Source organism: Chiloscyllium punctatum, chromosome 44 (assembly GCF_047496795.1).
Source record: "Chiloscyllium punctatum isolate Juve2018m chromosome 44, sChiPun1.3, whole genome shotgun sequence".
NCBI lineage: Eukaryota > Metazoa > Chordata > Chondrichthyes > Orectolobiformes > Hemiscylliidae > Chiloscyllium > Chiloscyllium punctatum.
In genome coordinates this window covers 10,745,231-10,772,407 of record NC_092782.1, presented here as the reverse complement: position 1 = coordinate 10,772,407, position 27,177 = coordinate 10,745,231, and the positions used below count along the sequence as shown (strand labels likewise).

At 45.2% G+C, this 27,177-nt stretch overlaps 1 protein-coding gene across 14 annotated transcripts in view; it reads right to left on the bottom strand.

Annotated features, from left to right (window-relative positions):
* The window catches only part of plekha5 (pleckstrin homology domain containing, family A member 5), a 342,774-nt gene that overhangs the window by 314,838 nt on the left and 759 nt on the right, over positions 1–27,177 (bottom strand). For all 14 annotated transcript variants that reach the window (XM_072562215.1, XM_072562217.1, XM_072562221.1 and 11 more), the window contains exon 3: positions 22,892–22,949. In XM_072562215.1, the coding sequence (XP_072418316.1) occupies positions 22,892–22,949 (58 nt within the window). The remainder of the gene's footprint in view (positions 1–22,891; positions 22,950–27,177) is intronic.

Here is a 27,177-nt window from a genome sequence, read left to right as displayed (position 1 = left end):
GTTATAATCTTACGGATTAGCTTGACATTATACCATGTATGTTTTAAGAGCCATCACAGATGGTAGCTGCTTTCAATATGTATCTATCAAGTTCTGCATTAAGAGAAGGTTACCTGTCACCTTGGACAAAAGTAGCAAACTTTGTTAACCACTTGCATCAGGATGCTTTTCAGTGTGATCAAGAATGGAGATGCAAGACCTCTAATCATGATTTGCTTAAAGTTCAGGATCTTATGTATTGTAGGGAAGATGGACCCAGATGACTAATGGGATGTCAAAAGCTTCCCAACAGTGTGCTTGCAAGCATGGCAGGAAAGCTCAAAACTATGATGATCACATTTGGGGATGACTAACTAACAAAGTATGGCAAATCCTCCTGTGGACTGACATGCACTATAATGATGACCAGTGGCTACAGTGGCAGTGGGAACAAACATCAAAAAGCAAACTTCAGGTGCAGTACTTGTGGCAGAAGCAGCCTTGCCACAGGTGGGCTCTAGCTATCAGTAAAGGTGTGCCATATAAGACACCCCCACTGAAACTGTTTTATTTACTATAACCATTTTTCATAGAGGACAGTCAGTCAAATTCTTGATTTTCTAGAAGAAGAATTATCCTCTCCACAATCATTCAGCATTCAAGACAATAATCATTAGATAGAGGGAATCAAGGGATAACGTAAGGAGGTGGAGCTGAGGTTATTTGGTTTGATCTTATTGAATAGTAAGGTAGATTTGATTTATCCTTTCTGGCTCCTAGTTTTTGAGTTACAACCTTATGCAAAACAGGATATAACAAGGAGTACTGCAGCTTTGAAATGTAGTCAATCAAACTTGGATCAGCAACCTTAGTACCTTTATACTTTCATGACTGGACAGCATAGTAAATCCCATTCTACAAGAGCAGTAGAAATCATATTTTGCTTTCTCAAGTGAAAAACATACTTTCTCCAACAGTAAGAAAAACAAAAATAACAATGTGCAGCTGATTCAACAAATTACCAGCAGTTGATAATGTCTCCGATATCAAGACTCAACTTTTATTGAATTGGTTTGAAATAAAAGGGTAGAATCAACATTTCTACGGAACAGCATTACACAGTAACAGACCAATACTACTGTACAGGTCATTCTGTTGTAACGCACAGTTGTGCTCCTCTGCAAACACGCACTATAGAAAATTGCGTATGGAAGCGGCTATAGAAAATCCCTATACCCATTCAGAATAAGTTTGCATTATCCAAACAATGTCCACAATTTGTCATCACAATACAGCTAATTCACACTGATGAAACTCATATTATAACAGAACAACTTGCACCTTTGTGTTAAACAGTGACAGACCAGGACAGAATATTACTGTATCCCAGTGTTATACAATGACAGACCAGGACACAATACTATTGTATCGCAATGTTATACTTGGCAATTTTCAGTCAGCACAGTATCAGGGTAAGGACAATAGCAAAACATATTGAGCCAGTATTACTTTGTGCATCAATACACGACTGTCTAAAACAGTCTAAATGATGTAACATAATGAAACATTCATCGTAAGCACTGTAATACCTTACTGTATCACAATGGGCCTAGATTAAGGTCCTGCAAAACTGAATGCCTTTGATTCAAGTTTTATTCTGGGACCACTTCACATTCTCGCTACAATTTATCATGAAACTTTTTTTAAACAAGTTAGTTCAGCATTTTAAAGCTCCTGCTTGGTGTGCACCAGTTAACAGTATCTAGTTGGTCATGTTACAATGTGTTTGTTGGAACAGTCATTATATTAAATCACAATACTTTTAGAACGTATTATCACTTCACTTGCAATAGCTTTGCCAGTAGCAGCTGTTATAATGGAAACAATTCCATCTTCTAATGTCATCAAAGGTGATCCAATTTAATAGTACACAATTAAACATTGCACACAAAGATAAATATCTACTAACCCCATTAATTTGCCAATGATCATCTCATTGAACTAATTGGAAACTTGTGTAAATTTTGACAGAATTGACTAATGTCCAAATTCAGACACTCGAATTAATGATCATCAGCATCCTTTCACTTGCTTAATGATGCAAATCAAAGCAATTAGGGATGTGGTATCTCCACAGCTTGCACTTTGGCTGATGGTAGCAACCTCTGTCACAATTGCCAAATGTGATCACATGATGCGGTCAACAGGTGACAGGAGTTTTTCTGTGTGATGGTATCTGGCCTGATCTGCTGTAATCATGAATCATCACAATGGTGCATGCCAGTCCACAAATGATGTTGTAATTTCCCTCTGTCATTAGTAATACATCCCAAATGTGAAATTTCATGTTTAAGAACTTCACCTCATATTTACAAGAATCCTTGAAGTTTTTGGCATCCTACTGGTTAGTAGTCTAACTTCAACTGCTTTGCTACACAAAATTCTTAAGCATGTGACATTTCAGACCTGCAAATGTACCGAAGTCAACACAGTCACCTTTGCTTGATGAGTGCCAACACACCTAGGGGCATTCAAGAGAAGACTGCCACATTTGTGAGTTGGTCCTTCTTTGAAATGTCCAGAATGTGCCACAAGTAGCAAACAAGAAAGAAAGCTCACTCATGTTCATGCAAAGTCAGCCATCTTTCACAACCACACAATAAGGTGATGAGAACACAAGCTTCATAAACAAGCATTTTGGTCATAAAAGCTTGATTGAAAGAAAGCTTTAAAGTAGTATTGGATCTAAAAGAGACGTTGTTATTTCGAAAGGTAAATAGCTCAAATCGAACCATAGTGACAATGGAAAAATTCGGTCCAAAATATTAAATAACAGATTCAAGTTGTGACATATGTACAATAAACTCAAATTAAAATACGACAGATGCTGCAAATTTGAATTATAAACATTAAATACTGGAAGTATTTACATGCTACTGTTCCATTGAATGATTCCACAATTTTCCTTTTCTTTGCAAGATATAAACAGTTTTCCTGATACCTTAACCCTCAATTTAACTAAGGTGTCATAAGGTGCAAATGAGGGAAAAAAAGAGACTAACATGAGACTGGGTGCCAGAAAAATTTTTAATTGTGAAGTGACATAAAATTGCTTGAGCATCAAGTTCAAAATTAAGTTCAGAGCACACTAAAAGCACATGCTACTGACAGATGAGAAATCTATAGATCCTACCGGTTCAAAGGTTTGCTGGCTGAAGTAGAGCATTTTCATTCCAAAAACATTTATCAAAACGAAGTTCTTTCAATTCTTCAGTAGATGAATAATTGAAGTTTTAATATAAATCTGTAAAATTCTCTAATCAATTTTCTAAATAATTATGGAGAAATGGCAGGCATTTGAATGATTACTCTGCCTTAATATTTACAATAGAAAAAGGAGGATACCTTGCCACAAGTCCCACAGAAATGAATCATGGATCGGGACAGGAACTAAACAAAATTAACACAAGTAAAACATCGATAATGAGGAAATTAATAGGATTAAAGAGTGATAAATCCCCAAGACCTGACAGTTTCCACCAAGGAGTGTTAAAGGAAGTCAGGGAGCATGTTCAAGATGCCCTATCATAATCTTTTGAAGTTGCCTAAATTCAGAAGTCTGAGTTGGAAAATTGTAATTCACTCTGCTTTTTAAGGGCAAAAGAAGAAAATCTGGGAATTACAGACAGTTAGTCCAACATCTATGATAGGGAAATTGTTGGAGTCAATAATCAAGAACAGGGCAACTGAACACCTCAGAAGTTTGCAGTTAATCAAAGACTGCAGTATGGATTCATGACAGATTGGTCATGCCTGATAAATCTTAGATGTTGTTTACTTACAGATGACACTTGATAAAGTCCCACATAAGAGACTGTTAACTAAGGGAGAACCCCAGAATTGAGAGCAAATTACTAACATAGCTAGGAAATCGGATAAGTGGCACACAACACAAAGTAGGGATAATGCTGGATGTGACCAGTGGTGACCCACAAGGATCTGTGCTATTCACATTGTTTATTAACAGCTTGGACAATTGCATAGAAAGTCACATATCCAAATTTGCTGATGAGATGAAGTTAGGTGGCATTGCAGGCAGTGCAGATGATGGCATAACATTACAAAGGGTTATTGAGAGACATGAAAGGACAAAACTCCAGAGTTAAACATCGTTGGTTCTCCATAAATCTAAAATGTTGCATAAGAGCATCCATATTAAATTATGACGAAGGGCAATATGATGACATAGCAACAAACATAATGTACATCTAAAAATAAGCACTGCACAGTCGCAATAGAGGCTGTTGTTTGAAAAGAGCCAGAAAACATTTGGCTCTTTTTTTTAAATATCTGCTACTGAGAAAGAAAAACAAACAGTGGGAGATTTTGTGAGATGCCTAGCTATCTGAAAGCTATCGGAGAGCTTCTTACGCATTCAATTTTTCATTCCTTATCATCTCACCAGATTGTCGGGATATACTCAGAGATTTAATTAGTCAGAAACCATGACTGACTCCACAAAAAGAAACGGAATAGCATTCCACACTGCAAAGAGTTTGGTACAGACCATTGAGTCAAGGCACACTGGTAAGCAGTACTGCTTATTGCCTTGGCTTAGATATTTTGTTGCTGGCAATAAGCTGATATTTGCCAATGCTTGAAAATCAAGGAAAATCTTTACTGGATGTCTGAGAAAACACAAGTGTATGAATGATAATACCAATACACTCAAACTCTATTGATACTGATGCCACCTCAATCTATTCAGTTTATTAACCTTCTACTTCTGCATCTTTTCTTCCTACCTTATGTTTAAATAGTTAAGATTCCCTTGTCTACACCCACCATTCTCCACATAAGCCAATGTCTACAGGCTAAATCTGACATTGAAGAAATCAAAACAACGATGTTTATCATCCTACGCACATACTTTCAAGTTTGAGCAAAATACTGCAGATACTGGAAATCTGAAATAAAAACCAATTGCTAGAGAAACTCAGTAGGTCTGGCAGCATCTATTGCGACAGAAGCAAGTTAACATTTCGAGCCCAGTATTACTCTTCTTCAGAATAAAGAAGTCACACTAGATTTGAATTGTTTATTCTGGTTCTCTCTCCACTGATGCTGAAAAACTTCCTGAGTTTCTCCAGAAATTTCTGTATTTGTTTCACACTTTCAAGTCATTGAGAATGCTACTAAAAATCCTACTCATTTGCACTGCCCTAGGCCCAGGGCCAAGATCAATTTTTGCTACCTAGTAAAGTTAGCTAGCTCTCCCAACCATGACGTTTGGACCTGCAATGTTTTGAATTGTACAGCTCAATGATCCACAAGCAATATCAAACTTAAAGAGCACTGAAACAGCCATCCAGATAAAGTCAGTTCTTCTATAACACAATGGTTGCACTATTGTGCAACCCCACATTGTCGAAAAATTGTGCTTAAAGTGGTGATGCTGTAATCTCGTTACAGCCAACATTTGTTTTAAAAGTTCATGCTTTAGAAACAACATTCCCAATTCATCCATCATGTTACAGCAAATTCACTTTGAGGAAATGTGCGTTATAACAGAACGACCCATACATTTCCACAAAAACTTCGAATTTTTTTTTAACCCATTTTCTACTCATCTGTTCAGTGGATATTTGGATTGTATTTTAATAAAAGTATTAATCACAGGAAAATAAATAAGCAAGAAATTGAGTGTTGCTGTTCAGTATACAAGTTGTGTTTTCAAGAATATTTTGGTTGATCAAATTTACATCCAGGGATGTGTGCTCAATACCAATCTTGGGTGACTGTCTGCGTTGAGTTTGCACATTCTCTCATGTCTGCGTGGGTTTCTACCGAGTGCTCAGTTTCCTCCCAAAGTCCAAAGATGTTCAGATTAGATACACTGGCCATGCTAAACTGTCCATACTGTCCAGGAATTAGCAAGCTAGTTGGATAAATTATGGGAAATGCAGAGTCACATTAACAATAGGGGATGGAGTTTGGGTGGGTGCTCTTTGGAGAGTCAGTGCGAACTTGGTGGGCCAAATGGCCTCTTTCTACATTGTAGAGATTCTATAAAAACCAGGTAGTTGGACTAATTGCATATCTTCAGTGCTAATAAAACTCAAGCTATCCATGTTGAAATTTACACTGCAGTTATTCATACTCAAATCAGTTCGCAGGGATCCAGAGGGGGAATATGGACTATCATTCCTAGTGCAAATCCAGTTCAAATCTCAGGAGAGAGATTGACGCAAAACTGAAATCCACTCCAAGTTATCCAGACGGCTAGAGGTTGCAAAACACTGCATTACTTGGCAAAAGGAGGACAGCCTGAACAAGTCTCTGAAAATAAAGTGCATACCTATTGAGAACAAACCACAGAAAAAACCCAGGGGAAAAGGCAATGGCAGTCATTAATTAAAATGTATATGGATTAAATGTAACATTAAGGTTCCAAACAAACTCGCTTAGCCTCACACTCTAGTCAGGAAGATAAATGGAATCAATAGATAAGGAATTAACTTTGGCAATGGGATATTAAATAATTATTAAAATCTTCCCAATGTTTAGGTGGAGCAAATTTCTACTCATCCAGAACTGGATGTTGATAGCAGTCTGATCATTTGCATCAGTAGAGAAGTTGACAAAGATGGCATGATTAACCATCTCTAAGGTCACAGACAGATGAAGAGGCCTTGGAGATATGGTGGCTTAATCGCAATGTCACTGGACTAGAGGCCCAGGCTAATTCTCTAAGGACACGAGTTCAAACCCCACCATCCTTACTGAATCTTGTGGGAACTGAAGGGACTCAAACATGAAATACCAGTAAAGATAAGGAATGGATTTGAGAGGCAAAAACTTGCTCAAGTACTATGGAGAGGAAAGTGAGGTTGTAGATTAGATGGGTCAGTGGCAGGTTGGTGGGGGGATAGGAGAGACTAGGGTTTTGATAATGGCAGCTCTAAACAGGAGAAGGAGAAAAATCTAAAGGGAAGGAACCATTCAGCAAGGTTGGGTGACCAACAGCTTAGTAGGAATAGGAATGAGAGAACAGGATGTGGTCTCATGGAGAACATCAGCTTGGAGAGAACACAGAGGAAAATAGGAGAAAAAAAACAAAGAATATAGGACCAGAGAAAGGGAGACCATTACATGAAAACTGGCAGGGTGGGCCAGTGGAAGGTGAAGGGGGAGGACATAGCAGTTGTAGTTAATTAGTTTATTTCAAACTTAGCGTCAAAGAAGTCATTCAGTCATTGATATACACCCTTCAGTCCAACTCGTCCATGGTAACCAGTTATCCGAAATTAATCTAGTTCTATTTACCAGCATTGGTCTCATATCCCTCTAAACCTTTCCTATTCACACACCCATCCAAATGTCTTTTACATATTGTAATTGTACCAGCCTCCATCACTTCCTCTGGCAGCTCATTCATACACACGCACACCACCCTCTACATGAATAGGTTACTCCTCAGGTCCATTTTAAATCTTTGCTTTCTCATCTTAAACCTATGCCCTCTAGTTTTGGACTCCCCACCCCTGGGAAAGACCTTGTCTATTTACCCTATCCATTCCCCTCATGATTTTATATCCTCTGATCCTCCAGGTTCAGTCTCTCCCAATAGCTCAAACCCTCCAACCCTAGCAACATATCTTTTCTGAACCCTTTCAAGTTTCACAACATCCTTTCTGATATTAGGTAGACCAGAATGTCCTGTAGAGCCACAACATGACCTCCAACTCCTATACTCAATGCACAGACCAATAAAGGCAAACACCTTCTTCACTAACCTGTGTACCTGGGACTCCACTTACAAGGAACTGTGAACCTGCACTCCAGGGTCTCTTTGTTCAGCAATACTTCCCAGGACCTTACCATTATGTATGTAAATCCTGTCCTGATGTGCCTTTCCAAAATGCAACACCTTACATTTTTCTAAACTCAACTCGATTGTCACTCTTCTGTCCATTGGCCCATCTGACAAGTTCCCATTGTACTCTGAGGTAAGCTTCTTTGCTGTCCACTACACCTCCAAACTTACTAACCAAACCTCCTTTGTTCACATCCAAATCATTTGTATAAATGACAAAAAGCAGTGGACCCAGCACCGATCCTTGTGGCACAACACTGGTCACAGGCCAGTTCAGTAACTTTTCGCAATTGTTGCTACAGACAAGAGTTTTAAGGGTATGGGGAGAGAGTTTAAGATGACAGCTTGTAGCAGGAAAAAAATTCAAGACTTACTTTGCATTTCAGATTTGTCCCGAAACAGTAATTACAGGTAAGAGCAAAGCCCAATAATGTTTTAAGTGGCCCAGCCAGACTTAGAAGTGAATGGTCAGACCAGTTATCCATGACATGCTTTCCAGTCAGCATATATTTTTCTTTAGGAAACAGACATGAGGACCATAACTGGGAAATATCCAGGACAAGAAATTATAATGGCTTTAATGCAGATGAGGGAAATCACACTTGTAGGCAAAGTTAAGTAAATCAATAGTTCAAGAAATGTTGTGGCAAATGGAGGTCCAAAGGGGAGGCAATTGGAGCTTTTAAAGCATTGTTGTTTGTGAATTGGGGTAGTATTTTTCCAGAAACTCAAAGAACGTGACTGGGTAGAGATATGGAAGAAAGATGTGAGTAGTGTCACAAGAAATTGATCAATGATGGCTTTATATGCAATTGATACTTTAGAACCATCATAACCATGTGAGATGACAAGGAAGAGGCCATGAATACAGGTTGGGGAGTATGCATGGAGAGAGAGATTGAAAGACAGCGAGTGTTGCAAACTCACAGGACAAAATCTGTGGTGGTCTCAAATCCTTGCTTAACTGCCTTAAAAAGAATAGGAAACAAAACCTAAATATTTTCTGAATTGACCATTCATGACTCTTCTGTCTTAATAATGTTTAAAAGGAGTATTTGAATAACATATTTGATCAATCCTTTTGTTTCCCTTCCTTTTGTCTGTTCATATGGAGAATCTGAAATAAGAGGAAATATGTTGAGAACTATAGATCAAAAGCTGATTAACTTACCTGCCCACGTCATTTCAACAAATCCATTTTTAGAATTCCCATTACATATGGAAAATTGTCTTTTTTTCACATCTGGGAGAGAAATCTCTACAATGCCTTCTGCTGTATATTCCACAGATTAATTAAGGCAGAAAGCACAATTAAGCTGTCTCAGATGAAACTAGAGATTTAGAGAAAATTTTGCAATTTTCCCTGCTTTATTTTGAGTCAGGCTGCTACATTTCTGTTCTTCTTTTCTTTGCTGCTTTAAAGTATCAGGCTGGAAAAAGGAAGCCTTCAAAGTGAGTTAATAAGAATCCACAGACAATATATTCGTGTTAGGGTGAAAGGAAACACTGGTAGGTGTAGGGAATGCTGGATGACTAGAGAAATTAAGGTTTTGGTTAAGAAAAAGAAGGAAGCATATGTCAGATATGGACAGGAAAGATCAAGTGAATCCTTAGAAGAGTATAAAGGCAGTAGGAGTATACTTGAGAGGGAAATCAGGAGGGCAAAAAGGGGACATGAGATAGCTTTGGCAAACAGGGTTAAGGAGAATCCAAAGGGATTTTATAAACACCTTCAGGACAAAATGGTAACTAGGGAGAGAATAGGGCCCCTCAAATATCGGGAAGGCAGCTTACGCGTGAATCCACAGGAGATGGGAGAGATACTAAACAAGTATTTTGCATCAGTGTTTATTGTGAAGGAGTACATGGAAGATATAGAATGTCGGGAAATAGATGGTAACATATTGAAAAATGCCCATGTTACAGTGGTGGTGCTAGATGTCTTGAAATGCATGAAAGTGGATAAGTCCCCAGGACCTGATCAGGTGTCCCTAGAACTCTGTGGGAAGCTAGGGAAGTGATTGCTGGGTCTCTTGCTGAGATATTTGGATCATCGATAGTCACATGTGAAGTGTCAGAAGATTAGAGGTTGACTAACATGGTGTCACTATTTAAGAAAGATGGTAAGGACAAGCCAGGGAACCATAAAACAGTGAGCCTGACATGGGCAAGTTGTTGGAGGGAATCCTGAGGGACAGGATGTACATGTATTTGCAAAGGCAAGGACTGATTAGGCATAGTCAACATGGCTTTGTGCATGGGAAATCAAGTCTCACAAACTTGACTGAGTTTTTTTGAAGAAGTAACAAAGAGGGTTGATAAAGGCAGAGTGATAGATGTGATCAATATGTATTTCAATAAGGCATTCAACAAGGTTCTTCATGGGAGATTCGTTAGTAAGGTTGGATCTCATGGAATACAGGGAGAACTAGGCAGAAGTGGATACTGCAGATGCTGGAGATTAGAGTCAAGATTAGAGTGGTGCTGGAAAAGCACAGATCAGGCAGCATTCGAGGAGCAGGAAAATTGATGTTTTGACCAAAAGGCCTCAATCCTGATGAAGGACTTTTACCTGAAATGATGATTTCCTGCTGTTCGGATGCTGCCTGACCCGCTGTGCTTTTCCAGCACCACTATACAGGGAGAACTAGCCCGAAGGTAGAAGACAAAGGGTGGTGCTTTTCACACTGGAGGCCTGTGACCAGTGCTGTGCCACAAGGATCGGTGCTGGTTCAACTGGCTTTTGTCATTTATATAAATGATTAGGAGGTACAGTTAGTCAGTTTGCAGATGACACCAAAGTTGGAGGTCTAGTGGACACGAAGAAGTTTACCTCAGAGTACAATGGGACCTCGATCCGATGGCCAACAGACTGAGGAGTGGCAGGTGGAGTCTAATTTAGATAAATGCGAGGTGCTGCATTTTGGAAAAGCAAACCAGAAGAGGGCTTATACACTTAATGGTAAGGTCCTGGGGAGTGTTGCTGAACAGAGACCTTGGAGCGCAGGTTCATATTTCCTTGAAAGTTGCATCAAAGGTAGATAAGATAGTGAAGGTGGTGTTTGGTAAGCCTTCCTTTATTGGTCACAGTATTGAGTACAGGAGTTGGGAGGTCATGCTGCAGCTGTGCAGGACATTGGCTAAGACACTTTTAGAATACAGTATTGCATGCAATTCTGGTCTCCTTCCATTTAGAAGGATGTTGTGAAACTTGAAAGGGTTCAGAAATGAGTAATAAGGATTGTGCCACGGTTGGAGGATTTGACAGATCGGGAGAGGCTGAAAAGGCTGGGGATGTGTTCCCTGGAGGATCGGAGGCTGAGGAGTGATTTTGTAGAAGTTTAGGAAATCATAAGGGGGATGGATAGGATAAATAGACAAGGTCTTTTTCCTGGGTTTGGAGTGTCCAAAATGAGTGGGCATAGCTTTCAGGTGAGAGGGGAAAAGATGTAAAAGGGACCTAATGAACAACTTTTTCATGCAGAGGGTAGTGTGTGTATGGAATTAGCTGCCAGAGGAAGTGGAGGAGGCTGGAACAATTACAGCATTTAAAAGGCACCTAGATGGGTATATGAATAGGAAAGGTTTACAGGGATATGGGCCAAGTGCTGACAAATGGGACGAGATAAGGTTAGGATATCTGGTCAGCATGGACGAGTTGGACACAGAGTCTGCTTAAGTCATCTATATGACTCTATAACTCTGCTTAAAATCCTTCTTCCATATAACTCCTATTTCAATATTTATAATTATCACCAAATATTTGCTCACAATCCAGACCTTTCCGGCTTTTAATCCTGCCCGTAACGCTGGGGGAGGTGAACCACTTCCAAGTCCACTTTCGGAATCCCAGCTACCTAACTTTCCACTCATTCCTCTATTTGTCACAAAACCACTGCAGACAATAATCTGTTGAACAACTTCCTTGTTTAATACCTTTATCTCAGTGCATCCTTTACTCTGATCTACTGTAGTCATCTGGTATGGCATCTATTTTCACTCACTACAACGCAAAACATGTAGGTACTTCTGTCAATCTGGTTTAGCTATCCATCACCTCAAGAGGCAGATCTCCAGAAAGCACTAATGGCTTCCACTTTATTCAGGCAAATCTCCAGCGTCATCCTACAGAGCAAAGATAACATTTGGGTCATTTTTCGTCATGGAAACCATTTACACATCATCAACCTCCATGCCCATCCCCCAACTCACCCAAAGTCAACAACTCAACCTCTTTGTCCCCAACACAGAGATAGTCTATTCAGGTGCCTCTTGTGCATCCTTAATTTCCAGTTACTCACAAAGACAAATCTTTTTCCACGATCTTCTTCCATCCTAACTTGGAGTCTACATCTTTCTCTATTTTATTGCATGGTCTTCCTTGAACTCATTTTGTCCATGAAACCCAGTTCCTGCACTTTAGAACTCTCAATTCTCAAAGAACTGCTAAGCAACCTGCCGGGGTGCTAGGGAAAAGGAGAAAGGAAGATAAAACCAAACAATGACAGTGATCAGGAGGATTAATTGCAGAAAATGCATCTATAAACTTTACAGGACATATGCAAAAGTAGGAGAAAGTGAAGACTGCAGAGCTGAAAATGTGTTGCTGGAAAAGCGCAGCAGGTCAGGCAGCATCCAAGGAGGAGAATCGACGTTTCGGGCATGAGCCCTTCTTCAGGAATGAGGAAAGTGTGCCAAGCAGGCTAAGATAAAAGGTAGGGAGGGGGAACTTGGGGGAGAGTCGTTGGAAATGCGATAGGTGGAAGGAGGTTAAGGTGAGGGTGATAAGGTGAAAGTGATAGGCCGGAGTGGGCATGGGGGCGGAGGTCAGGAAGAAGATTGTAGGTTAGGAAAGTGGTGCTGAGTTCAAGGGTTGGGACTGAGACAAGGTGGGGGGAGGGGAAATGAGGAAACTGGAGAAATCTGAGTTCATCCCTTGTGGTTGGAGGGTTCCTAGGCGGAAGATGAGGCGCTCTTCCTCCAGCCGTCGTGTTGCTATGGTCTGGTGATGGAGGAGTCCAAGGACCTGCATGTCCTTGGTGGAGTGGGAGGGGGAGTTGAAGTGTTGAGCCACGGGATGGTTGGGTTGGTTGATCCGGGTGTCCCAGAGGTGTTCTCTGAAATGTTCCGCAAGTAGGCAGCCTGTCTCCCCAATATAGAGGAGGCCACATCGGGTGCAGCGGATGCAGTAAATGATGCGCATGGAGGTGCAGGTGAATTTGTGGTGGATATGGAAGGGTCCCTTGGGGCCTTGGAGGGAAGTAAGGGGGGGGAGGTGTGGGCGTACGTTTTGCATTTCTTGCAGTTCCAGGGGAAGGTGCCGGGAGTGGAGGTTGGGTTGGTGGGGGGTGGGGAGGGGAGGAAAATATATCCCTGGCGGTGGGATCCGTTTGGAGGTGGCGGAAATGACGACGGATGATATGATGCATATGGAGGTTGGCAGGGTGGTAGGTGAGGCTAAGTGGGGTTCTGTCCTGGTGGCGATTGGTGGGGCAGGGCTCGAGGGCAGAGGAGTGGGAAGTGGGGGAGATGCAGTGGAGAGCATTGTCAATCACGTCTTGGGGGAAATTGCAGTCTTTGAAGGAGGAGGCCATCTGGGTTGTTCAGTATTGGAACTGGTCCTCCTGGGAGCAGATGCGGCGGAGACAAAGGAATTGGGAATATGGGATGGCGTTTTTACAGGGGACAGAGTGGGAGAAGGTGTAGTCTAGGTAGCTGTGGGAGTCGGTCAGTTTATAGTAAATGTCCGTGTTGATTCGGTCGCCTGAGATAGAAATGGAGGTGTCTCGGAAGGGAGGGAGGAGTCTGAGACGGTCCAGGTAAATTTGAGGTCAGGGTGGAAGGTGTTGATAAAGTGGATGAACTGTTCAACCTCCTCGTGGGAGTACGAGGCAGCGCCGATACAGTCATCGATGTAGTGGAGGAAAAGGTGGGAGTGGTGCCAGTGTAGCTGCAGTAGATGGACTGTTCCACATATCCTACGAAGAGGCAGGCATAGCTGGGGCCCATGCGGATGCCCATGGCTACTCCTTTGCCTTGGAGGAACTGGGAGGATTGGAAAGAGAAGTTGTTCAGAGTGGGGACCAGTTCAGTCAGTCGAAGGAGGGTGTCAGTGGAAGGGTACTGGTTGGTACGGCGGGTATGCAAAAGTAACACTCTTCTAAGAAGAAAAGCTCAATGACACTCATTTTTCTGAATTTTTAAGGAAACTACCACGTCGTGATTTCCCATGAAATCATGTGGAAGAATAAGTCAGTGGCTTCAGACAATATGGTGGAGGGTGGAGATACAGGCAGACAGACAGAGGTCGGAGAAATTGCAAACAATTGTCTATTGTCGTAAGCTCAGCAATACATCTGTGAAATATGCTTACTTTACTCCCAAGGGTTTTTTAAAAATCAGCAGCAAGTCTAGAGGCAATGATAAAGTTGATTTAGCTTCCAGTGAAATTTTGAAATAGAAGTGTGTTTATTATTTACTTGGTCAAAAAGTTTCAGTTTATATTCAAGTTGTAACAGCAGACAAGCTTGAATTTTTATAATTCCATTTGACCTGCACCTTTAAAGTAATGATGATGTGGAAGATACTGCTGTTAGCAACTTATGAGAAGAACACAACTCTCTTTATAAAGCACAAGTAAAATTTTTGTATTTTGCTTAGAAATTCAAGAAAAAAAAGTGATAATATTTTTTCCACATATCTGTATACATTCTCGGACATATACAAGTATAATGGAAACAAGTCTGTTGTGTGAAAAAATTGGCTCTGGTGATTACAGTGAGCTCAAAGATCAGGATTTCCTTTGTATGGTATGCCAAGCCTACTGTTTCCTCCAATCTGACATACACTCAAACATTCACTGCTGAGTCAATGATACTCTTGAAGTAGTCTTTCAAGGAATAACATTGTCTAGGATTCTGTTCTACAAGCAGAATGCAATAACTGGATTCCTGCAAATATTTCATTACATATTTTCAAACTGGTACAAGTAATTATGTGCAGCTTTTTTATATGTGGGCTCCCTGGGGTAAATAGGAGGGTATCGCTAAAGTACCAGCAAGTAATTATACAGTAACAACTTGATGTTTTGCAAAACATTCAGCCAGCAGGCTCAATGACGTAGTAAGGATGTGCCGTTTTGGAGGAAGTCAATTATGTTCCATCAAATAGTCTTAATACCACTGAACTGTGTTGGGTGCATAATATTTATTTTCATGTAGCTTATGGCAACAATATTCATTCAAGAGATTTAAGAGGGTTTGTGGGCACATATATTGCCCCAAGATACCTGGAAATGATTGCAATGCAGTCCAGTTGAAGGATACAACTGACACCGTAAACCATGATATTTGACCAGTTTATTATGGTAATCTGAAACCCAGAATTATGTTGCTGATTTTTAATCTGATGACCAGTACAGGCACAAAAGGAATGATTTGGATTTTCCAATCAGTGGCAAAGGAAGAATACTCACCATTAATCTTTAAGAAAGCCTCAAATCTATCAATCTGGTGCAATTATATTGCTGTTTAATCGGAATTCTGAGTGCTGTGCTGCAGTGATATCAACAAGCTATCCAACACTTAATCGCATTAAAAGAATTATTTCAACAATCAAAAAATGAAAAACTGATAATCAGATTACCTGCTAAGAAATGTTACAAAAAGCAAAATACAGATTGGAATACATGGTACAAATTGTGATGGCTGAAAAATCAAGAACATATGAACATTTTTGACCATCGCTATACAACCAAAGGTAAAAACAATGACTGCAGATGCTGGAAACCAGATTCTGGATTAGTGGTGCTGGAAGAGCACAGCAGTTCAGGCAGCATCCAAGTAGCTTCGAAATCGACGTTTCAGGCAAAAGCCCTTCATCAGGAATAAAAGCTTTTATTCCTGATGAAGGGCTTTTGCCCGAAATGTCGATTTCGAAGCTACTTGGATGCTGCCTGAACTGCTGTGCTCTTCCAGCACCACTAATCCAGAATACAACCAAAGGTGCCTACTGCTCCATCCCTTGTCTGCGCTTTGGAAAACCTGATCACAACACTGTGCTCCCTGTCCTGGCTTACAAGCAGAAATTGAAGAGTGAGAACCCAGTACAGAAAATAACATAAGTGTTGGTCTGAGGCAACAGAAGGGCTACTGTGGATCTGCTTAGAGCCAGTAGACTGGTCCATATTCAAGAGCTCAGCAGCCAACTTAAATATGTATGCCGCTACCATTACAGACTTCATTATTAAGTGTGTAGAAGACTGTGTGCCAAAAACTTTAATCACAATGTTCACCAACCGGAAACAATGAACTGGAAGATCCACTCCCAATTGAAGTCCAGGTCAGAGGCATTCAAGGTCAGGCAATTCTGACCTATACAGGAAATCCAGGTATGATATTTGCAAAGCCATCAGGCGTGCCAAGAGGCAATAACAAACTAAACTTGAGACACAGAATAACCACATGAACACCTGTCATTTGTGGCAAGACAGAATGGGCTACAAAGCAAATTCGAGCAGGCAATAATACATCCCTCCATGTTGAACTCAACGCATTCTATGCTCACTTTAAACAGAAGGTTAGTGGAACAATGCCGCTTGTCCCAACAGCCTCAGATGTACCTGTACCAGCGTCAGCACCACAGACATTAGAGTGGCCTTCTTGACAGTGAACCCACAGAAAGCAACTGGTCCGAATGGAGTCTCTGGCAATGCCCTCAGGTCACGTGCGGGTCAGGTGGTGGGTGTATTCACTGACATCTTTAATTTCTTCTTACTACAATCTGACGTCCCCACCTGCTTTAAGAGGACCACCATCATCTTGGTGCCAAAGAAAAATCAAGCAGCATTGATAATCAATGATTACCACCGGTTGCTCTGACCTCCATAATTATGAAATGCTTCAAGAGGTTAGTCATGGCTCACATCAATTCCAGCCTAACAGATTGCCTTTATCTTTTACAAGTTGCCTACCATCACAACAGATCCATGGCAGACGCCATCTGGCCGTATGTCCCTGGAACATCTGGATAATGTCAGCTTCCTGTTTACTGAATACAGCTCTGCCTTCAATATCATAATCCTAAGTAAACTCACCACCAAACTCAAGCGACCTAGGTCTTTGCTCCCCACTCTCTAATTGGATCCTCGACCACAATTAGGAAGAATAAGTGAAAACACCTCCTCCACAATAATCCTCAACAGCAATGCCCTGCATGGCTGCGAACGCAGCCCCATATTATACTCCTTATACACTCAACTAAATTCCACCACAATCCATTTACAAGTCTACTGATGATATCACCATTGTGGGTCAGATCTCAAGCTTTAATTAGACAAGAGTACAGGAAAGAGATTGAGTGCTTAGTAGCATGGTGTAAAGGCTACATTTTCTCCATTAACATCAGCAAAAAGAAGCTGGTAACTGAACTCATTAAGCAGCGTGGATTGCATGTCCCTGTCTGCATCAATGGTACTGAAGTAGAGATGGTCAACGGTGTCAAGTTTCTGGGAGTGTTGATCACCAATAATCTGTCCTGGTCCAACCACATCGATGTTATGTTTTCTTGACTGTTGCAATGTTTCTACTTCCTCAGAAGCCTCAGGAAATTTGGCAAGTCTACAAAGACTTTTACCAAGTTTTATAGCTGCCCCACAGGAAACATCCTATCTGGATGTATCTTAGCACAGTATGGCAACTGCTCTTCCCAAGGCCTCAAGAAACTACAGAATGTCATGAACACGGCCCTGTCCATCACACAAACCAGCTTTCCATCCATTGACTCCATCTATACTTCCAGCTGCCTCAAGAAAGCAACCAATATAATCAAAAACTCCTCCAAGCCTTGTTATATCCTCTTTCATCCTCTTCCATCAAGCAGAAGATATAAAAGTTTGAATACGTGTGAATGGATTCAAGAACAGCTTCTTCCCTGCTGTTATAGGAGTTCTGAACTGACCTCTCAAATGTTAACGTTGATCTCTCTCTCTCTGCATCTTCTCTAGAGCTGTAACGCTATGTTTTGCATTCTGTTTTGCTGCCCTGATGCACTTTGTATGGTACAATCTGCCTGTATAGCTTGCAAAACACCACTTTGCGCTGTATCTCAGTAGATGTGATAAAAAAACAAACTCAAACATACATAAATTTTAAAACCTAGAAAATTGACAAAAATAATTTATAATAGAGACATTTTATATTCCATGAATACAAAGTTTTTTTTAAATAGCCATATCTATTATTCAGCAATAAGTCATTGGTCAGATCACCATTAAAATCTCAGGTATACTTCATGTAACTTTCCTGATATCTCAAAACAGTAATATTTAAGTGGAAAATGGATTCCACAGATCACTGACTCAAAGGGGCTACAGAACAACCCAGAGCAGTGAATGGCAAACCACAACTTCAAAATTTCTGAATTAATCTGTGTTTACGCTATATCCTAAAGTGGCAGATTCAGTGAAGAAATGACAGCAAATGCTGACGCTTCATGTCAAAAGCCCCACAAAGTCTAGACCATTTATATTCTTGGTTCCAGATGGAAGATTGTTTACAGATTATTTTTTAAAATTTGTCAAGACCAAAAAAATCCTTCATTCATGGGTGTTTTTTTCATAACAGTAACTGTAGTTCAGAACAAAAGTATTTGTTGTAAACTTCTTTGGGAAAACTAAAGCACACAAGTACATACTGAACACAAGTTCATTCTTAACACCTTTATGCTTGCATCGAAAGATTAATGAACAAGTTTAGCAATAGACACTAAGGTAAAACAAAGAACAGTGGATACTGGAAATTTGAATCAAAAACAAATTGCTGGAGAAACTCTGAGGTCTAGCCACATCTGTGCAGAGAGAATGTTCTGAAGAGGGGTCACTGGATTGGAAACTAAGTTTGGTTTCTCTTCACAAGTTGAGACAGTTTGTAGCAGGGTACAGTGAAAATTTGCAGTTAGTAAATTTAGATTAAATGTCAACACCACATATAGCAGAACTCAACATACAAACTTCTATTTTTTAAATTTGCATGAAATCTTACCATTAAGAAACCTTTTGCTTTTTATTCAAACCCAGAATTGCTGTACTTCACATCCTCCAAAATACAGAAAGAGTTGCAACACAGATCCATTATGCACAGAGCAAGCTCCCATAAACAGCAATGTAATAATGACCAGATAATATGTTTTAAATGTAATTCAGTATTTTAAATAACATTCAGTGATGCATTTTAAGAGTTTAGTGAAAACAAAAGTGGCCATGTTTTAATAACGTTACATCAACAATGGCCTGAATTTTGCATACAACAGTGAAGAAACAGTGTTCACTTCCAACTAGCCAAGGAGTTTTTGAGAAAATATTTGCTTTATTCTGGCATGTCGCCCTCTATAGGGGACCTGTGGCATCTACAAGCAAGGCAAAGCAAGAAAAAGTAAGTTTCTTCAATAAGATTGGAGAATCCTCACCAAGATAAAAACATACATTGTCTAATCTCCAGACCATCAGAGAGCAGACGTGCAACCCAAGATCCAGTCGGAACACTGGAAAAGTCCCAATACCTGATCTCTGTGGAACTGCCTAGGAATTCACAGGCAGCTTGCCTGCAACCCAGGCAGCAAACTCTCCAATTCAAAGTTGGAGGTGTCAATGTCAGAATTTCTAATTGACTTATCCGAATAGCTTCCCAGAAAACATTAACAGGAAAATCTGAGTTTACCATCTGGGGACAGACTTATATTACATAGACAATAATGCTGCCCACCAATCATCTGCATCCTTAATTATCAGGGCAACACCTTATTCAACAATACTTATGATTGCCTGTAATTAAAATTCACTTGCACCTAAACATATTAGTCCCAACTTTTCTGTTGGCTCTAATAGAGAGAAGAATTTATGGCAGCAACAGATTGACATGTAGCAAAAATTCCAGATCTCCTTGTTTGAGCAACGTTTGTCCTCCATGAGTTATTGTCCAATTTACGCCACTACACTGACCACAGACAGTCTTGCCTTAAGTTCCTGTACAAAATTCATGTCAATTAGATATAAAAAACAAGATATCTTTATGCGCTCAATAATCTTGAAATGGTCATTTATTTCATACTGCGATGTTTACTATTTTTAATAGTACCTTAAATCCACAAAATTCAACAGCAATATGCCACAACCATAAGTATAAGAAAATTGAAAGCAACCAAATTCTGTTGTGACATTTTAATGCTCTTCAAAAGAATATTCACATACCACTGTTAACAGAAACTTTTAAAAAGGCTTCTCGGTAGTTCTAAATTCTGCTCTGTTAGATTCTTAGATCAAGCAACACCTTTTTGATGTGTTTGCTGGAAGCCTTCACAATCTTGAACACCATCATCAGTACACATTCTTCAGGCCTTCCTGAATCAAGAAATCGGTTCACTAAAATTCTCCTACATTTCTCCAACATACACAACCTACATCTTCTACATAACTCCATCACAGTGAGGTTGTTCACTGCAATCTCCATTCCTTCAGTCTTTGCTACCTTACCTTATCGAACACCCACTCAGGATGAAACACTGGTTTTTGATGTCAAATTAAACCTAAGGGTCTCATTTCTTTCATTTAAACTCACATGCTTCTGACATGCAGAGAAAATTAATAAGTATGGAAGCATTCATCCAAAATGAGGAAATTTATTTTATTTTGCAACAATTATTTTACAAAGTTTCCAATAATGGCTATCCCAACCTGAACAGCATTGCTATGACATAAATTAAGTCACAAAAATCACTGATCTATTTCTTGATGAGCATATTCACATTTCATGCTCTCAATGCTACATTATCTCAATCTCACAAATTGAAACTCAATGCAGTCCCTATCCCTCTTAAGAAAAAAGATATACTTAGAAAAGAATTAAACTACACTAATGTTTAATCTTTGTAAAATAGCATTATTTGAATTTGGCATCTGAACCCTTTTGTTTATGTGGAACCCAAATACTATTTATAGTATACGTTAATAGGAAGATGATTTAGAACAATGGATTGGAAATTAAATGTCAAAAATGTCTACAAAGCTGAAATGCACAGGTTTTTTGCCTTCAAATATGGCTTTATTCTGAATACTATTTGTAGTGACTGTAATAAGGTCAGATGGTCATCATAGAATACGAGTTCTCTGATTAGGGCTGTTAATCTAGTCCAATCAGGGAGCCATAGCTGACATACAACAGGAGTGTCAGACATCCTGTTCACTCTGACAGCTAGCTCTGAGGGAATTGAGTCAGTATTAAGGACTTTCCACATGCAAATAAAGGTGACTTGGTGATGGGATATTGGCCTCTGTGGCCTCTATTTATCATCAGGGTTCTACTATATTACAAATCGTTAACAAGTCAAATCAAAAACTGCTTTGTTAACTGGAAAATAATAGTCTCCTCCAACTAAAAGAGGCACACTGACTCCAAAGAAATCAGACTATACAAGGTATATAGTATCATCCTTAGGTTAAGTTATGCTTCACTTCTGTACTGAATATCTAAATAGACATGCTTCATCAATTGACAGATTTACCCAAAATCTGTGCCTCTGATGGTAGCCAATTCTAATTGCGGTCATGGAACCGCTCATACACATCCATTACAGCTTGCCTGTAACCACACTGACATCAATAACCCAATTACAAAGCATCACTAAACTCAAAATGTTAACTGATTTCCTCTCTACTGACGCTGCCAGACCTGCTGAGCTTCTCCAGCGCTTTTGTTTCTTCCAGACCTCCAGTATCCATTTACATTATACCAAAATTAGCCCTTTTTCTGCTGCCCTCCACTTCACATTTACATTTCAAGACCTCTACTTTCTTTTGCAGGTGTTTATTATCGGGATATCTGAGGCAATGCGGAAAGTGGATTGACTGCAGCATGATTATTGGAATAATTGATTGAGAAGAGTCAAAAATAAAATGAGTTAAAACCACACAGTTGATAACTATCAATCTCAAGCATATAGCAAATTACAGCTGGATATAATTTGAGTACACACTTTGCTCTCTAAAACAACAGAACAAAATAAAATTAAGTGCACCATGCAAATTTTCAGTAAGATCTAAATCTGAATAATCTACAAAACTAAACTTAACAAGATGGGAAATCAATAACAACGGCAGGCACATTGCTTTCCCTCAAGAATCCTGCTTCATAAGGATTAAGGCAAAACTGCTTGTGTTGTTAAGATCTATTTACAGAATTATCAGCAGAAAAGGTTTCCATAGCATATCACACTTATACCACAAGGTAGAGTATTTTACTACTTTCTAACATAACACCTAATAAAAGGCCAATCAACACACATACAAACGTAGTTGTGGAGCAGTATTAAAGTAATTATTTCTATTAAGCACATACTCAGTTTGATTTAAAACCGTCAAATAATTCTCAACTTGTTTTTATTTTTCTTGATAACGCAGGGAAATAAACAAACTGTCACTTGACTAGAAGCACAGAATCAGCAGCCAGTATTTACAGTTTGCAAATTACAGGTCGATATCTAAAAAGGATGACGCTAGCTTTCTTTCTCTTCCCCCCTCCCCCGCAACAAAAATATCATCCTTGCATTAATGATTGTAATAACACTGATCTCTTTAAAATGAGGGAAACAAAATTAAGGGGAAAAAGTTTGTTCATTCTTGTATAATGGAATTGGAATAACTAAATCTGGCACGTCACTGCCAGTAAACAACCTACCAAAAACCTTGATGAGAATAACGACTGCCTGCAAGTTTAAATTTCGACTGACGTTTTAGCGTCAGTTTTGAATGAAAGCATTGTTGGAACCGATGTTGAAATCAAACTGATGTGACACGCCCACCTCACAGAAAACACACAATCTGTGTTTTACAACTTTCTACAAAGTATGTCATCTTTAAAAAGGCACAAACGTGTATCCTACTGGAAAGAACACAGACGTACAAGAAGGACAGAGCTATCAGAGACTGCATAAAGCCACTCGCACAGTCAACAGGCCATGAACCTATTATCTTCTTGAATTACTTACTTAATGTAATATCGAGCCCCTTCGAAGGTGTATCCTTCTTCCCAACCAGTTGGTAGGTCTGCCATGAGGTGAAAAAAAGGTGAAAAATTAATAGAATCCAGCAATGAACATTTCCAGAATGTCTGGGGGGGGGGGGGGGGAAGAGGCGGTGGCGAGGGGGGTTTGGGTGTTTGGGGGGGCGGGCAGAGGGAGCGGGCGAGGTGGGGGCCGCGCGAGCAGAGGTGGGGGGTGGGGGGTGGACAGCGAGGTGGGGGGGGTGGGAGGAGGAGAACAGCGAGGTGGGGGGGGAGGAGAGGAGAACAGCGAGGTGGGGGGGGGGGGGAGGAGGAGAACAGCGAGGTGGGGGGGGGGGGAGGAGGAGAACAGCGAGGTGGGGGGGGGAGGAGGAGAACAGCGAGGTGGGGTGGGGGGGGAGGAGAACAGCGAGGTGGGGTGGGGGGGGGGAGGAGAACAGCGAGGTGGGGTGGGGGGGGAGGAGAACAGCGAGGTGGGGTGGGGGGGGAGGAGAACAGCGAGGTGGGGGTGGGGGGGGAGGAGAACAGCGAGGTGGGGTGGGGGGGGGAGGAGAACAGCGAGGTGGGGGGGAGGAGAACAGCGAGGTGGGGGCGGAGGAGAACAGCGAGGTGGGGGGGGAGGAGAACAGCGAGGTGGGGGGGGGAGGAGAACAGCGAGGTGGGGGGGGAGGAGAACAGCGAGGTGGGGGGGGAGGAGAACAGCGAGGTGGGGGGGGAGGAGAACAGCGAGGTGGGGGGGGAGGAGAACAGCGAGGTGGGGGGGGAGGAGAACAGCGAGGTGGGGGGGGAGGAGAACAGCGAGGTGGGGGGGGAGGAGAACAGCGAGGTGGGGGGGGAGGAGAACAGCGAGGTGGGGGGGGAGGAGAACAGCGAGGTGGGGGGGGAGGAGAACAGCGAGGTGGGGGGGGGAGGAGAACAGCGAGGTGGGGGGGAGGAGAACAGCGAGGTGGGGGGGGAGGAGAACAGCGAGGTGGGGGGGGAGGAGAACAGCGAGGTGGGGGGGGAGGAGAACAGCGAGGTGGGGGGGGAGGAGAACAGCGAGGTGGGGGGGGAGGAGAACAGCGAGGTGGGGGGGAGGGAGAACAGCGAGGTGGGGGGGGAGGAGAACAGCGAGGTGTGGGGGGAAGGAGAACGGGGAACAGGGGGGCGGGGGGGTGTAGGCGGGTGGGGGCGGCGTGGGGACGAAGGGATGGGGGCGGGGGGGCGTGGGTGGCGACGGGGGGGGCGACGGGGAGGGGGGCGACGGGGAGGGGGGCGACGGGGAGGGGGGCGACGGGGAGGGGGGCGACGGGGGGGGGGGCGGGGGGGGGGACGGGGGGGGGGACGGGGGGGGGGACGGGGGGGGGGACGGGGGGGGGGGGACGGGGGGGGGGGGCGGGGGGGGGGGCGGGGGGCGGGGCGGGGGGGGCGGGCGTGGAATGAGGGGGTGGGGGCGGCGTGGGAATGAGGGGGTGGGGGCGGCGTGGGAATGAGGGGGTGGGGGCGGCGTGGGAATGAGGGGGGTGGGGGCGGGTGGGGGCGGGTGGGGGGCGGGGTGGGAATGAGGGGGTGGGGGCGTGGGAATGAGGGGGTGGGGGCGGGTGGGGGTGGGGGCGTGGGAATGAGGGGGTGGGGGCGGCGTGGGAATGAGGGGGTGGGGGCAGGTGGGGGGGCGGCGTGGGAATGAGGGGGTGGGGGTGGGGGTGGGGGTGGGGGTGGGGGTGGGGGTGGGGGTGGGAATGAGGGTTTGGGGGCGGGGTGGGAATGAGGGGGTGGGGGCGGGGGAATGAGGGGGTGGGGGCGGGGGCATGGGGATGAGGGAGTGGGGGCGGTTGGGGCCGTGGGGGCGGGTGGGGGGGAATGTGGGGGGGAATGTGGGGGGGAATGTGGGGGGTGGGGGGGGGGAATGTGGGGGTGGGGGGGGGAATGTGGGGGGTGGGGGGGGAATGTGGGGGGTGGGGGGGGGGGGAATGTGGGGGGTGGGGGGGGGTGGGGGGGGAATGAGGGGGGTGGGGGGGGGAATGAGGGGGGTGGGGGGGGAATGAGGGGGGTGGGGGGGGGAATGAGGGGGGTGGGGGAATGAGGGGGGTGGGGGAATGAGGGGGGTGGGGGGGGGAATGAGGGGGGTGGGGGGGGGAATGAGGGGGGTGGGGGGGGGAATGAGGGGGGTGGGGGGGGGGGAATGAGGGGGGTGGGGGGGGGGGGGAATGAGGGGGGTGGGGGGGGGGGGAATGAGGGGGGGTGGGGGGGGGGGGAATGAGGGGGGTGGGGGGGGGGGGGGGAATGAGGGGGGTGGGGGGGGGAATGAGGGGGGTGGGGGGGGGGAATGAGGGGGGTGGGGGGGGGAATGAGGGGGGTGGGGGGGGAATGAGGGGGGTGGGGGGGGGGGGGAATGAGGGGGGTGGGGGGGGGGGAATGAGGGGGGTGGGGGGGGGGGAATGAGGGGGGTGGGGGGGGGGGGAATGAGGGGGGTGGGGAGGGGAATGAGGGGGGTGGGGGGGGGAGAATGACGGGGGGGGGAATGACGGGGGGGGGGAATGACGGGGGGGGAATGACGGGGGGGGGGAATGACGGGGGGGGGAATGAGGGGGGTGGGGGGGGGGGGAATGAGGGGGGTGGGGGGGGGGAATGAGGGGGGTGGGGGGGGAATGACGGGAGGGGGGTGGGGGGGGGAATGACGGGGGGGGGATGAGGGGGGTGGAGAGGGGGGGGGAATGAGGGGGGTGGGGAGGGGGGGGGGAATGAGGGGGGTGGGGAGGGGGGGGGGAATGAGGGGGGTGGGGGAGGGGAATGAGGGGGGTGGGGGAGGGGGGTGGGGGAGGAAATGAGGGGGGTGGGGGAAAATGAGGGGGGTTGGGGGGGAAATGAGGGGGGTGGGGGGGGGGGGAAATGAGGGGGGTGGGGGGGGGGGAAGTGAGGGGGGTGGGGGGGGGGGGGAAATGAGGGGGGGGGGAAATGAGGGGGGTGGGGGGGGAAATGAGGGGGTGGGGGGGGGGGGAAATGAGGGGGGTGGGGGGGGGGAAATGAGGGGGGTGGGGGGGGGGAATGAGGGGGGTGGAGGGGGAAATGAGGGGAGAGGGGAGGGGGAATGAGTGGAGGGGGGGGGATGTGGGGAATGGGGGGGGGATGTGGGGCATGGGGGGGGATGTGGGGCATGGGGGGGGATGTGGGGCATGGGGGGGGGGATGTGGGGCATGGGGGGGGGGATGTGGGGCATGGGGGGGGGATGTGGGGCATGGGGGGGGGATGTGGGGCATGGGGGGGCAATGGGGGGGCATGGGGGGGCATGGGGGGCATGGGGGGCATGGGGGGGCATGGGGGGGCATGGGGGGGGCATGGGGGGGCATGGGGGGGCATGGGGGGGCATGGGGGGGATGGGGGGGATGGGGGGGATGGGGGGGGATGGGGGGGGATGGGGGGCATGGGGGGGGATGGGGGGCATGGGGGGGATGGGGGGCATGGGGGGGGATGGGGGGCATGGGGGGGGATGGGGGGCATGGGGGGGGATGGGGGGCATGGGGGGATGGGGGGCATGGGGGGAATGGGGGGGGATGGGGGGAATGGGGGGGGGGGGAATGGGGGGGGGATGGGGGGAATGGGGGGGGGGGATGGGGGGGAATGGGGGGGGGGATGGGGGGAATGGGGGGGAATGGGGGGAATGGGGGGGGAATGGGGGGGATGGGGGGGATGGGGGGGATGGGGGGGATGGGGGGAATGGGGGGAATGGGGGGGATGGGGGGGATGGGGGGGATGGGGGGGATGGGGGGGATGGGGGGGATGGGGGGGATGGGGGGGATGGGGGGAATGGGGGGGGATGGGGGGGGATGGGGGGGGATGGGGGGGGATGGGGGGAATGGGGGGAATGGGGGGAATGGGGGGGGGATGGGGGGAATGGTGGGGGATGGGGGGAATGGGGGGAATGGGGGGGGATGGGGGGAATGGGGGAATGGGGGAATGGGGGAATGGGGGAATGGGGGGGGGAATGGGGGGGAATGGGGGGGAATGGGGGGGAATGGGGGAATGGGGGGGGGAATGGGGGGGAATGGGGGGAATGGGGGGAATGGGGGGAATGGGGGGGGGATGGGGGGGATGGGGGGAATGGGGGGGGGGGATGGGGGGAATGGGGGGGGGGATGGGGGGGAATGGTGGGGGATGGGGGGAATGGGGGGGGGATGGGGGGAATGGGGGAATGGGGGGGAATGGGGGGGAATGGGGGGGAATGGGGGGGGATGGGGGGGGATGGGGGGGGATGGGGGGGGATGGGGGGAGATGGGGGGAGATGGGGGGGATGGG